This window comes from Xenopus tropicalis, chromosome 7, assembly GCF_000004195.4.
Source record: "Xenopus tropicalis strain Nigerian chromosome 7, UCB_Xtro_10.0, whole genome shotgun sequence".
NCBI classification, from domain to species: domain Eukaryota; kingdom Metazoa; phylum Chordata; class Amphibia; order Anura; family Pipidae; genus Xenopus; species Xenopus tropicalis.
This window is the reverse complement of record NC_030683.2, coordinates 306520-321103: the sequence shown is the minus strand read 5'-3', so window position 1 is coordinate 321103 and position 14584 is coordinate 306520. Positions and strand designations below refer to the sequence as shown.

Sequence of the window (14584 nt, the reverse complement as noted above, 5' to 3'; positions counted from 1 at the left end):
TTAGGATTAGGGTTATTAGGGTTAGGGTTATTAGGGTTAGGGTTATTAGGGTTAGGGTTATTAGGGTTAGGGTTATTAGGATTAGGGTTATTAGGGTTAGGGTTATTAGGGTTAGGGTTATTAGGGTTAGGGTTATTAGGGTTAGGGTTATTAGGGTTAGGGTATTAGGGTATTAGGGTTATTAGGGTTAGGGTTATTAGGGTTAGGGTTATTAGGGTTAGGGTTATTAGGGTTTGGGTTATTAGGGTTAGGGTTATTAGGGTTTGGGTTATTAGGGTTAGGGTTATTAGGGTTTGGGTTATTAGGGTTTGGGTTATTAGGGTTTGGGTTATTAGGGTTAGGGTTATTAGGGTTTGGGTTATTAGGGTTTGGGTTATTAGGGTTAGGGTTATTAGGGTTAGGGTTATTAGGGTTAGGGTTATTAGGGCTAGGGTTATTAGGGTTTGGGTTATTAGGGTTTGGGTTATTAGGGTATTAGGGTTATTAGGGTTATTAGGGTTAGGGTTATTAGGGTATTAGGGTTATTAGGGTTAGGGTTATTAGGGTTAGGGTTATTAGGGTATTAGGGTTATTAGTAGGGTTATTAGGGTTAGGGTTATTAGGGTTAGGGTTATTAGGGTTTGGGTTATTAGGGTTAGGGTTATTAGGGTTAGGGTATTAGGGTTAGGGTATTAGGGTTAGGGTTATTAGGGTTAGGGTTATTAGGGTTAGGGTTATTAGGGTTAGGGTTATTAGGGTTAGGGTTATTAGGGTTAGGTATTAGGGTTAGGGTATTAGGTAGGTATTAGGGTTGGGTTATTAGGGTTAGGGTTATTAGGGTTAGGGTATTAGGGTTAGGGTATTAGGGTTAGGGTTATTAGGGTTAGGGTTATTAGGGTTAGGTTATTAGGGTTTGGGTTATTAGGGTTAGGGTTATTAGGGTTAGGGTATTAGGGTTAGGGTATTAGGGTTAGGGTTATTAGGGTTAGGGTTTTAGGTTAGGGTTATTAGGGTTAGGGTATTAGGGTTAGGGTTATTAGGGTTAGGGTTATTAGGGTTAGGGTTATTAGGGTTAGGGTTATTAGGGTTAGGGTTTAGGGTTGGGTTATTAGGGTTGGGTTATTAGGGTTATTAGGGTTAGGGTTATTAGGGTTAGGGTTATTAGGGTTAGGGTTATTAGGGTTATTAGGGTTAGGGTTATTAGGGTTTGGGTTATTAGGGTTATTAGGGTTAGGGTTATTAGGGTTAGGGTTATTAGGGTTGTTATTAGGGTTATTAGGGTTAGGGTTATTAGGGTTAGGGTTATTAGGGTTAGGGTTATTAGGGTTAGGGTTATTAGGGCTAGGGTTATTAGGGTTTGGGTTATTAGGGTTAGGGTTATTAGGGTTAGGGTTAGGGTTATTAGGGTTAGGGTATTAGGGTTATGGTTTGGGTTATTAGGGTTAGGGTTATTAGGGTTAGGGTTATTAGGGTTAGGGTATTAGGGTTAGGGTTATTAGGGTTAGGGTTATTAGGGTTATGGTTTGGGTTATTAGGGTTAGGGTTATTAGGGTTAGGGTTTGGGTTATTAGGGTTAGGGTTATTAGGGTTAGGGTTAGGGTTATTAGGGTTAGGGTATTAGGGTTAGGGTTATTAGGGTTAGGGTTATTAGAGTTTGGGTTAACCCTAAAATAACATGTGAATTTATGTGACACTTTCCAAGTCACGTGGGACCCTCCCCGTTTCGCTCAGGAGATGCACCCCCACCCGCTCTCTGTGCTGTAGTTTATATGTTAGTAAATTCCTGTCACTGGGAGTCACAATTACAGTTACATGAAGGGGGGGGGATGGGGGGAAATAGGGGGAGGAGTCACAAGCTGATTGGTACCTTTTATAGAGCAGAATTAGGAAGAGAATAACTGAGATGCCAATAAATGCCAAGGCGCCAAGGCAGGAACCCACGATCAGGGGCAGTTTGTCCACTTGGTGCTCTGCCTGCTCAGAACCTGCCCAGAGAGGGGGAGAAACCTCAGTACCTCAGGACCCCCCCTTATACTGAGTGACCCCCCCCTTATACTGAGTGACCCCCCTTATACTGAGTGACCCCCCCTTATACTGAGTGAGCCCCCCTTATACACAGTAACCCCCTTATACTGAGTGACCCCCCCTTATACTGAGTGACCCCCCTTATACTGAGTGACCCCCCCCTTATACTGAGTGACCCCCCTTATACACAGTAACCCCCTTATACTGAGTGACCCCCCCTTATACTGAGTCACCCCTTATACTGAGTGACCCCCCTTATACACAGTCACCCCCCCTTATACTGAGTCACCCCTTATACTGAGTGACCCCCCTTATACTGAGTCACCCCCTTATACTGAGTGACCCCCCTTATACACAGTCACCCCCCCTTATACTGAGTCACCCCTTATACTGAGTGACCCCCCTTATACTGAGTGACCCCCCCTTATACTGAGTGACCCCCCTTATACTGAGTGACCCCCCCTTATACTGAGTGACCCCCCCTTATACTGAGTCACCCCGTTATACTGAGTGACCCCCCCTTATACTGAGTCACCCCGTTATACTGAGTGACCCCCCCTTATACTGAGTGACGCCCCCTTATACTGAGTGCCCCCCCCCTTTACCTGAGTGACTCCCCTTATACTGAGTGACCCCCCTTATACACAGTCACCCCCTTATACACAGTCACCCCCTTATACTGAGTGACCCCCCCCTTATACACAGTCACCCCATATACTGAGTGACCCCCCCTTATACTGAGTGACCCCCCCTTATACACAGTCACCCCTTATACTGAGTGCCCCCCCTTATACTGAGTGACCCCCCCTTATACTGAGTGACCCCCCCTTATACACAGTCACCCCCTTATACTGAGTGACCGCCCCTTATACTGAGTGACCCCCCCTTATACACAGTCACCCCCTTATACTGAGTGACCGCCCCCTTACACTGAGTGACGCCCCCCTTATACTGAGTGACCCCCCCTATACACAGTCACCCCCTTATACTGAGTGACCCCCCTTATACACAGTCACCCCCTTATACTGAGTGACCCCCCCTTATACACAGTCCACCCCCTTATACCCTGAGTGACCCCCCCTTATACACAGTCACCCCCTTATACTGAGTGACCCCCCCTTATACTGAGTGACCCCCCCTTATACACAGTCACCCCCCTCATACATACCCCCCCTGGTCACACTGGGGCACTTACCCCCAAGCAGTGTCTGGAAGTACATGCTGCCGCTGAAGGCCCCGTAGCCCCCCTCGCTCCGACCTCTGACCTGGAAGGAATAAATGGCTCCGGGGTTGAGGCCCCCAATGGTCGCCGTGTTGGTTTCACTGATCAGATAAAGGGACTCGCCCTCGTCACCCTGCGTTGGGCACAGGTCACATGGTACAGGTCACATGATCATCAGGGCAACTGCCCCAACCCAGGCTAATGGGATACATGTTACTGCCCCCAACCTGGGCTAATGGGATACATGTTACTGCCCCCAACCTGGGCTAATGGGATACATGTTACTGCCCCCAACCTGGGCTAATGGGATACATGTTACTGCCCCCAACCTGGGCTAATGGGATACATGTTACTGCCCCCAACCTGGGCTAATGGGATACATGTTACTGCCCGCCAACCTGGGCTAATGGGATACATGTTACTGCCCCCAACCTGGCTAATGGGATACATGTTACTGCCCCCAACCTGGGCTATTTGGGATACATGTTACTGCCCCCAACCTGGGCTATTGGGATACATGTTACTGCCCCCAACCTGGGCTAATGGGATACTTGTTACTGCCCCCAACCTGGGCTAATGGGATACTTGTTACTGCCCCAACCCTGGGCTAATGGGATACTTGTTACTGCCCCAACCTGGGCTAATGGGATACATGTTACTGCCCCAACCTGGGCTAATGGGATACATGTTACTGCCCCAACCTGGGCTAATGGGATACTTGTTACTGCCCCCAACCTGGGCTAATGGGATACTTGTTACTGCCCCCAACCTGGGCTAATGGGATACATGTTACTGCCCCAACCTGGGCTAATGGGATACTTGTTACTGCCCCAACCTGGGCTATGGGATACATGTTACTGCCCCCAACCTGGGCTTTGGGATACATGTTACTGCCCCCAACCTGGGCTAATGGGATACATGTTACTGCCCCCAACCTGGGCTATTGGGAATACTTGTTACTGCCCCCCAACCTGGGCTAATGGGATACATGTTACTGGCCCCAACCTGGGCTAATGGGATACATGTTACTGCCCCAACCTGGGCTATTGGGATACATGTTACTGCCCCCCAACCTGGGCTATTGGGATACATGTTACTGCCCCCAACCTGGGCTAATGGGATAACATGTTACTGCCCCACCTGGGCTAATGGGATACATGTTACTGCCCCAACCCTGGGCTTATGGGATACCATGTTACTGCCCCCAACCTGGGCTATTGGGATACATGTTACTGCCCAACCTGGGCTAATGGGATACATGTTACTGCCCCACCTGCCCCAACCTGGGCTAATGGGATACATGTTACTGCCCCCAACCTGGGCTAATGGGATACATGTTACTGCCCCCAACCTGGGCTAATGGGATACATGTTACTGCCCCAACCTGGGCTAATGGGATACATGTTACTGCCCCAACCTGGGCTATTGGGATACATGTTACTGCCCCCAACCTGGGCTAATGGGATACATGTTACTGCCCCCCAACCTGGGCTATTGGGATACATGTTACTGCCCCCAACCTGGGCTAATGGGATACATGTTACTGCCCCAACCTGGGCTATTGGGATACATGTTACTGCCCCCAACCTGGGCTAATGGGATACATGTTACCAGGGTCGGACTGGGCCGCCGGGACACCGGGAAAAATCCCGGTGGGCCCCGGCCCTAGTGGGCCCCAGCGGCCCAGTCCGACCTTTGCCGGCGCTCCCCGCTACTGACTGTTCCTCCCCGACGCGTTCAATTTATACGCGCTCGGGGAGGACGTCAGGCGGGGGCCCTTCGGGGGGGGGTTAGGGGGGCCTTGGGGGGGTTAGGGGACGCGGCTGGGGCACCTGCAGGGCCCCTGGGGCGGGAGCCCCGGTGGGCCCTGCACCCCCCAGTCCGACCCTGCATGTTACTGCCCCCAACCTGGGCTAATGGGATACATGATACTGCCCCCAACCTGGGCTATTGGGATACATGTTACTGCCCCCAACCTGGGCTAATGGGATACATGATACTGCCCCCCAACCTGGGCTATTGGGATACATGTTACTGCCCCCCAACCTGGGCTATTGGGATACATGTTACTGCCCCCAACCTGGGCTAATGGGATACATGTTACTGCCCCCAACCTGGGCTATTGGGATAACATGTTACTGCCCCCAACCTGGGCTAATGGGATACATGTTACTGCCCCAACCTGGGCTAATGGGATACATGTTACTGCCCCAACCTGGGCTAATGGGATACATGTTACTTGCCCCAACCTGGGCTATTGGGATACATGTTACTGCCCCCAACCTGGGCTATTGGGATACATGTTACTGCCCCCAACCTGGGCTAATGGGATACATGTTACTGCCCCCAACCTGGGCTATTGGGATACATGATACTGCCCCCAACCTGGGCTATTGGGATACATGTTACTGCCCCCAACCTGGGCTATTGGGATACATGATACTGCCCCCAACCTGGGCTAATGGGATACATGTTACTGCCCCCAACCTGGGCTAATGGGATACATGTTACTGCCCCCAACCTGGGCTATTGGGATACATGTTACTGCCCCCAACCTGGGCTAATGGGATACATGTTACTGCCCCCAACCTGGGCTATTGGGATACATGTTACTGCCCCCAACCTGGGCTAATGGGATACATGTTACTGCCCCCAACCTGGGCTAATGGGATACATGTTACTGCCCCCAACCTGGGCTAATGGGATACATGTTACTGCCCCCAACCTGGGCTATTGGGATACATGTTACTGCCCCCAACCTGGGCTAATGGATACATGTTACTGCCCCACCTGGGCTATGGGATACATGTTACTGCCCCCAACCTGGGCTAATGGGATACATGTTACTGCCCCCAACCTGGGCTATTGGGATACATGTTACTGCCCCCAACCTGGGCTAATGGGATACATGTTACTGCCCCCAACCTGGGCTAATGGGATACATGTTACTGCCCCCAACCTGGGCTAATTGGATACATTTTACTGCCCCCAACCTGGGCTAATGGGATACATGTTACTGCCCCAACCTGGGCTAATGGGATACATGTTACTGCCCCCAACTGGGCTAATGGGATACATGTTACTGCCCCCAACCTGGGCTAATGGGATACATGTTACTGCCCCCAACCTGGGCTAATGGGATACATGTTACTGCCCCAACTGGGCTAATGGGATACATGTTACTGCCCCCAACCTGGGCTATTGGGATACATGTTACTGCCCCCAACCTGGGCTAATGGGATACATGTTACTGCCCCCAAACTGGGCTAATGGGATACATGTTACTGCCCCAACCTGGGCTAATGGGATACATGTTACTGCCCCCAAACCTGGGCTAATGGGATACATGTTACTGCCCCAACCTGGGCTAATGGGATACATGTTACTGCCCCAACCTGGGCTAATGGGATACATGTTACTGCCCCAACCTGGGCTAATGGGATACATGTTACTGCCCCCAAACCTGGGCTAATGGGATACATGATACTGCCCCCAACCTGGGCTAATGGGATACATGATACTGCCCCCAACCTGGGCTAATGGGATACATGTACTGCCCCAACCTGGCTATGGAACATGATACTGCCCCCAACCTGGGCTAATGGGATACATGTTACTGCCCCACCTGGGCTAATGGGATACATGTTACTGCCCCAACCTGGGCTATTGGGATACATGTTACTGCCCCCACCTGGCTAATGGGATACATGTTACTGCCCCCAACCTGGGCTATTGGGATACATGTTACTGCCCCCAACCTGGGCTATTGGGATACATGTTACTGCCCCCAACCTTGGGCTAATGGGATACATGTTACTGCCCCCAACCTGGGCTATGGGATACAATGTTACTGCCCCCAACCTGGGCTATTGGGATACATGTTACTGCCCCCAACCTGGGCTATGGATACATGTTACTGCCCCCAACCTGGGCTAATGGGATACATGTTACTGCCCCCAACCTGGGCTATTGGGATACATGTTACTGCCCCCAACCTGGGCTAATGGGATACATGTTACTGCCCCCAACCTGGGCTAATGGGATACATGTTACTGCCCCCAACCTGGGCTAATGGGATACATGTTACTGCCCCCAACCTGGGCTAATGGGATACATGTTACTGCCCCCAACCTGGGCTAATGGGATACATGTTACTGCCCCCAACCTGGGCTAATGGGATACATGTTACTGCCCCCAACCTGGGCTAATGGGATACATGTTACTGCCCCCAACCTGGGCTAATGGGATACATGTTACTGCCCCCAACCTGGGCTAATGGGATACATGTTACTGCCCCCAACCTGGGCTAATGGGATACATGTTACTGCCCCCAACCTGGGCTATTGGGATACATGTTACTGCCCCCAACCTGGGCTAATGGGATACATGTTACTGCCCCCAACCTGGGCTATGGGATACATGTTACTGCCCCCAACCTGGGCTATTGGGATACATGTTACTGCCCCCAACCTGGGCTATTGGGATACATGTTACTGCCCCCAAACCTGGGCTAATGGGATACATGTTACTGCCCCCAACCTGGGCTATTGGGATACATGTTACTGCCCCCAACCTGGGCTATTGGGATACATGATACTGCCCCCAACCTGGGCTATTGGGATACATATTACTGCCCCAACCTGGGCTATTGGGATACATGTTACTGCCCCCAACCTGGGCTATTGGGATACATGATACTGCCCCCAACCTGGGCTATTGGGATACATGTTACTGCCCCCAACCTGGGCTATTGGGATACATGTTACTGCCCCCAACCTGGGCTATTGGGATACATGTTACTGCCCCCAACCTGGGCTAATGGGATACATGTTACTGCCCCCAACCTGGGCTAATGGGATACATGTTACTGCCCCCAACCTGGGCTAATGGGATACATGTTACTGCCCCCAACCTGGGCTATTGGGATACATGTTACTGCCCCCCAACCTAGGCTATTGGGATACATGTTACTGCCCCCAACCTGGGCTATTGGGATACATGTTACTGCCCCCAACCTGGGCTATTGGGATACATGATACTGCCCCCAACCTGGGCTATTGGGATACATGATACTGCCCCAACCTGGGCTAATGGGATACATGTTACTGCCCCCAACCTGGGCTATTGGGATACATGTTACTGCCCCCAACCTGGGCTATTGGGATACATGTTACTGCCCCCAACCTGGGCTAATGGGATACATGTTACTGCCCCAACCTGGGCTAATGGGATACATGTTACTGCCCCAACCTGGGCTAATGGGATACTTGTTACTGCCCCCAACCTGGGCTAATGGGATACTTGTTACTGCCCCCAACCTGGGCTAATGGGATACATGTTACTGCCCCCAACCTGGGCTAATGGGATACATGTTACTGCCCCAACCTGGGCTATTGGGATACATGTTACTGCCCCCAACCTGGGCTATTGGGATACATGTTACTGCCCCCAACCTGGGCTAATGGGATACTTGTTACTGCCCCCAACCTGGGCTAATGGGATACATGTTACTGCCCCCAACCTGGGCTATTGGGATACATGTAACTGCCCCCAACCTGGGCTAATGGGATACTTGTTACTGCCCCCAACCTGGGCTAATGGGATACTTGTTACTGCCCCCAACCTGGGCTAATGGGATACATGTTACTGCCCCCAACCTGGGCTATTGGGATACATGTAACTGCCCCCAACCTGGGCTAATGGGATACTTGTTACTGCCCCCAACCTGGGCTAATGGGATACTTGTTACTGCCCCCAACCTGGGCTAATGGGATACATGTTACTGCCCCCAACCTGGGCTATTGGGATACATGTAACTGCCCCCAACCTGGGCTAATGGGATAAATGTTACTGCCCCCAACCTGGGCTAATGGGATACTTGTTACTGCCCCCAACCTGGGCTAATGGGATACATGTTACTGCCCCCAACCTGGGCTATTGGGATACATGTTACTGCCCCCAACCTGGGCTAATGGGATAAATGTTACTGCCCCCAACCTGGGCTATTGGGATACATGTTACTGCCCCCAACCTGGGCTAATGGGATACATGTTACTGCCCCCAACCTGGGCTAATGGGATACATGTTACTGCCCCCAACCTGGGCTATTGGGATACATGTTACTGCCCCCAACCTGGGCTATTGGGATACATGTTACTGCCCCCAACCTGGGCTAATGGGATACATGTTACTGCCCCCAACCTGGGCTAATGGGATACTTGTTACTGCCCCCAACCTGGGCTAATGGGATACATGTTACTGCCCCCAACCTGGGCTAATGGGATACATGTTACTGCCCCCAACCTGGGCTAATGGGATACATGTTACTGCCCCCAACCTGGGCTAATGGGATACATGTTACTGCCCCCAACCTGGGCTAATGGGATACATGTTACTGCCCCCAACCTGGGCTAATGGGATACTTGTTACTGCCCCCAACCTGGGCTAATGGGATACTTGTTACTGCCCCAACCTGGGCTATTGGGATACATGTTACTGCCCCCAACCTGGGCTAATGGGATACATGATACTGCCCCCAACCTGGGCTATTGGGATACATGTTACTACCCCAACCTGGGCTAATGGGATACATGTTACTGCCCCCAACCTGGGCTATTGGGATACATGTTACTGCCCCAACCTGGGCTAATGGGATACATGTTACTGCCCCCAACCTGGGCTAATGGGATACATGTTACTGCCCCCAACCTGGGGTAACTGGGCCCATATCTACCCTCAGCTAATGGGGTACCTTACATACATTATACTGCCCCCCAACCTGGGGTAACTGGGCCCAGTTTAATGTTGGGGTGAGGGGCCCAGGGGGTGTCGGGGGGCCCCAGGGGGGGGTCGGGGGGGTACCTTCTCCCGGTAGCAGAGCTGATAGTCCAGGATTTTGCCGTTGGGCTGCTCCGGTTCCGGCCACGTCAGGGTGATGCTCTGTTTGGATCGGTGCAACTGGTGCATGATGGGAACTGCGGAGGGAACTGGGGGGGGGGGGATATAAATAGGAAAGAACAGATTCTGTCCAACACCGACACTCACAGACGCGCTCACTGGGGGACATGTGACTGCGAGACGCTCGGCCGGAGCTGTCACTTTAATTTAGGTCACAGCATCAGCGAGACCCCCCGGCCCCAGAGACACCAACAGAGAGTCTCATTGAGAATTCAGGGCCCCGGCGACTCACCCAGCCCCCCCTATTCCTTTACTGTATTAGTCCCACCGGCCCTGCTGGGAGGCTGTTCCCTGTACCTACCCCCCTTACTGTATTAGTCCCACCGCCCCTGCTGGGAGGCAGTTCCCTGTACCTACCCCCCTTACTGTATTAGTCCCACCGGCCCTGCTGGGAGGCTGTTCCCTGTACCTACCCCCCTTACTGTATTAGTCCCACCGCCCCTGCTGGGAGGCAGTTCCCTGTACCTACCCCCCTTACTGTATTAGTCCTACCGCCCCTGCTGGGAGGCTGTTCCCTGTACCTACCCCCCTTACTGTAAAGTAGCACTTCCTTATGTTCCACTCACCTGATTGGCTGATGCTGAGGTTGAGGGAGGAGTGCTTGGGTTGCTCGGGGCTCAGCTCGGACACTTGGTTGACTGCCTGCACCTCGAGGGTATAGGGCACCCCTGGTAGCAGCCCCGATAGGTGCACCCTGGTGTGAATGAGCCCCACTTGGCTGGGTCTGAAGGTGACTCCCTCTCCGCAGCGCAGGCAGCGCCCCCCCATACACTCCTTACAGGCCACTGAGTACAGCACCTCCGGGCGCCCCCCCAGGTCCTTAGGGGCCCTCCAGCTGGCCGAAACTGCCCCGGGGCCTGTCACCTCGTAATTCAAATCCCACGGCGCAGAGGGAGGTCCTGAAAGGGAAGGAGGGCAATTAAATGGCACAGGAATATACAGGGCAACTACATCATGGAGGGTAGGTGGGGGCAATCTCAGCCACATACAGGGCAACTACATCATGGAGGGTAGGTGGGGGCAATCTCAGCCACATACAGGGCAACTACATCATGGAGGGTAGGTGGGGGCAATCTCAGCCACATACAGGGCAACTACATCATGGGGGGTAGGTGGGGGGAATCTCAGCCACATACAGGGCAACTACATCATGGGGGGTAGGTGGGGGCAATCTCAGCCACATACAGGGCAACTACATCATGGGGGGTAGGTGGGGGCAATCTCAGCCACATACAGGGCAACTACATCATGGGGGGTAGGTTCCCTTGGGGCAATCTCCGCCACATACAGGGCAACTACATCATGGGGGGTAGGTGGGGGCAATCTCAGCCACATACAGGGCAACTACATCATGGGGGGTAGGTTCCCTTGGGGCAATCTCCACCACATACAGGGCAACTACATCATGGGGGGTAGGTTCCCTTGGGGCAATCTCCGCCACATACAGGGCAACTACATCATGGGGGGTAGGTGGGGGCAATCTCCGCCATATACAGGGCAATGGGATCCAAACACCTCTCTGTCTCGGATTTAAAGATAAGGAGGAGTTCCTTACATACTGCATTGTGCATCCCCTGCATTAGGCTTAGGGCCCCCGGGGCCCGGCACACAGATATTGCACAATGCAGAGAGTAAAGGTTCTGCCACTAGGGAGGTTCTGATCCAGTTACACCCCCCATGGATGTCAGAGGGGCAAAGAGTAAGGGCATTAAGTGCTTTTTTATTCTCCCTAATTGCTGGGAAACCCCCGAGGGAGGAGGGGCTTTCAGTTTTACAGTTTTACAGTTCAGCTCAGCCATTGGCCGGATGCATGTACAGTTCTTTGTATTGAACATAAGTGTTCACTTCCCCTTTAATCCAGTCACATGGTGTGAGATATACCCCCCCCCCCATGGAGCTGTGTCCCTATGTGCCCTTCCCATTATACAGATATATTCCCCTGGCGTGTGGGTGTGGGTGGGGTGTTACTTACCCTTTAATCCAGTCACATGGTGTGAGATATACCCCCCCCCCATGGAGCTGTGTCCCTATGTGCCCTTCCCATTATACAGATATATTCCCCTGGCGTGTGGGTGTGGGTGGGGTGTTACTTACCCTTTACTGGCACTGCCAACACATAAATCAAAGAGCAGCCAATGGCGGAGAAGCCTGAGTGGGAACGGATCCAATTGGCTGAGAGTCGGGGTTCACTCCCCCAGCCAGGTGCCTGATATATATTTTATTTACATCCCAGCGCCGCCGCTGCCTACACTGGTGCCCATGGGGCCCTCCAGCTGCTCAAACACTACAACTATAAAGGGTTAACTGCCCCCAGTGGGGTGTTTGGGGCAAAAATTAACACAGATCCCAATGCCATAGAGGTTAGAGAAGCCCCCCGGGGTACTTAAAGATCTGGTCACACCCTAATATAACAATATACCCCCTACTGTAAATTATAAGGATATTAGAAGTTTCTCCTTAATGTCTCTACAAGCCCCGCCCACTAATATCTATTATTGGACTGCGCAACCAATCACAATACAGTAAATTCCCCACATTACTATGGGCTGTCTCTATTACTGGAAGGTATCGGGGCAAAGCAGACTTATTGTATATAAGTTTAACTGCCCCCCCCCGGGGCCCTGAAGTAGAACTCCCGGCACCCTTCTATAGGCAAAGGGAGTTGTAGTCCAGCAACAGCTGACCCTGCATTGTGCCATTGGTTGATTCGCCTATAGCGACCAATCAGCAGTTAGCATTTACTGGTCACCTGTTTTAAAGCAGCCATCTTATTGGTTGCTATGGGTTACTGTAGCTGGGCCCTTTATTACAGGAACTTGCACTGTGGGGGCAATTATATCCTTACTGTGCAGCAATCAGTTCTATGGGGCAATAACCTTCCAGTACATTTGATTATAATGAATAATATTTATAGGGCAGTTCGTTTTCCTATGAGAAGCTCCACATGGTTCTGGGGCCAATGGGGTGCGGGGGGGCCAATGGGGTGCGGGGGGGCCTGCTATTTACAGAGCGCCGGCGCTGATCCAGTCCCTTCAGGTTCAGCAGTACCAATATTGCATGGGTTTGAGGGGTGAGGCCAAGGGCAAGCAAACCTTCATACAAATCTGCCCCTGTCTGTATCCCTGTGGGGTGGCCAATACCCAGACTGTGGGCGTATCCCTGTGTGACGGCCAATACCCAGACTGTGGGCGTATCTCTGTGGGGTGGCCAATACCCAGACTGTGGGCGTATCCCTGTGTGACGGCCAATACCCAGACTGTGGGCGTATCCCTGTGGGGAAGCCAATACCCAGACTGTGGGCATATCCCTGTGGGGCGGCCAATACCCAGACTGTGGGCGTATCCCTGTGGGGTGGCCAATACCCAGACTGTGGGCGTATCCCTGTGGGGTGGCCAATACCCAGACTGTGGGCGTATCCCTGTGGGGTGGCCAATACCCAGACTGTGGGCGAATCCCTGTGTGACGGCCAATCCCCAGACTGTGGGCGTATCCCTGTGGGGAAGCCAATACCCAGACTGTGGGCGTATCCCTGTGGGGCGGCCAATACCCAGACTGTGGGCGTATCCCTGTGGGACGGCCAATACCCAGACTGTGGGCGTATCCCTGTGGTGAAGCCAATACCCAGACTGTGGGCGTATCCCTGTGGGGTGGCCAATACCCAGACTGTGGGCGTATCCTTGTGGGGTGGCCAATACCCAGACTGTGGGCGTATCCCTGTGTGACGGCCAATACCCAGACTGTGGGCGTATCCCTGTGGGGAAGCCAATACCCAGACTGTGGGCGTATCCCTGTGGGGTGGCCAATACCCAGACTGTGGGCGTATCCCTGTGGGGTGGCCAATACCCAGACTGTGGGCGTATCCCTGTGGGGAAGCCAATACCCAGACTGTGGGGGTATCCATGTGGGGTGGCCAATACCCAGACTGTGGGCGTATCCCTGTGGGGTGGCCAATACCCAGACTGTGGGCTTATCCCTGCGGGGTGGCCAATACCCAGACTGTGGGCGTATCCATGTGGGACGGCCAATACCCAGACTGTGGGCGTATCCCTGTGGGACGGCCAATACCCAGACTGTGGGCGTATCCCTGTGGGGCGGCCAATACCCAGACTGTGGGCGTATCCCTGTGGGGCGGCCAAAACCCAGACTGTGGGCGTATCTCTGTGGGGGAGCCAATACCCAGACTGTGGGCGTATCCCTGTGGGGCGGCCAATACCCAGACTGTGGGCGTATCCCTGTGGGGTGGCCAATACCCAGACTGTGGGCGTATCCCTGTGGGACGGCCAAAACCCAGACTGTGGGCATATCCCTGTGGGTGGCCAATACCAAGACTGTGGGCGAATCCCTGTGGGGTGGCCAATACCCAGACTGTGGGCGTATCCCTGTGGGGTGGCCAATACCCAG

General features: G+C 52.9%; 1 protein-coding gene across 2 annotated transcripts in view; it reads right to left on the bottom strand.

Annotated features, from left to right (window-relative positions):
- Positions 1–14584, bottom strand: part of LOC100488704 (ephrin type-B receptor 5-like) — a 47692-nt gene that overhangs the window by 15385 nt on the left and 17723 nt on the right. For both annotated transcript variants that reach the window (XM_031906332.1, XM_031906333.1), the window contains exons 5-8: positions 10750–11082; positions 10088–10212; positions 3200–3359; positions 1847–1964 (exon numbers count right to left, since the gene is read on the bottom strand). In XM_031906332.1, coding sequence (XP_031762192.1) covers positions 1847–1964; positions 3200–3359; positions 10088–10212; positions 10750–11082 — 736 coding nt within the window. The remainder of the gene's footprint in view (positions 1–1846; positions 1965–3199; positions 3360–10087; positions 10213–10749; positions 11083–14584) is intronic.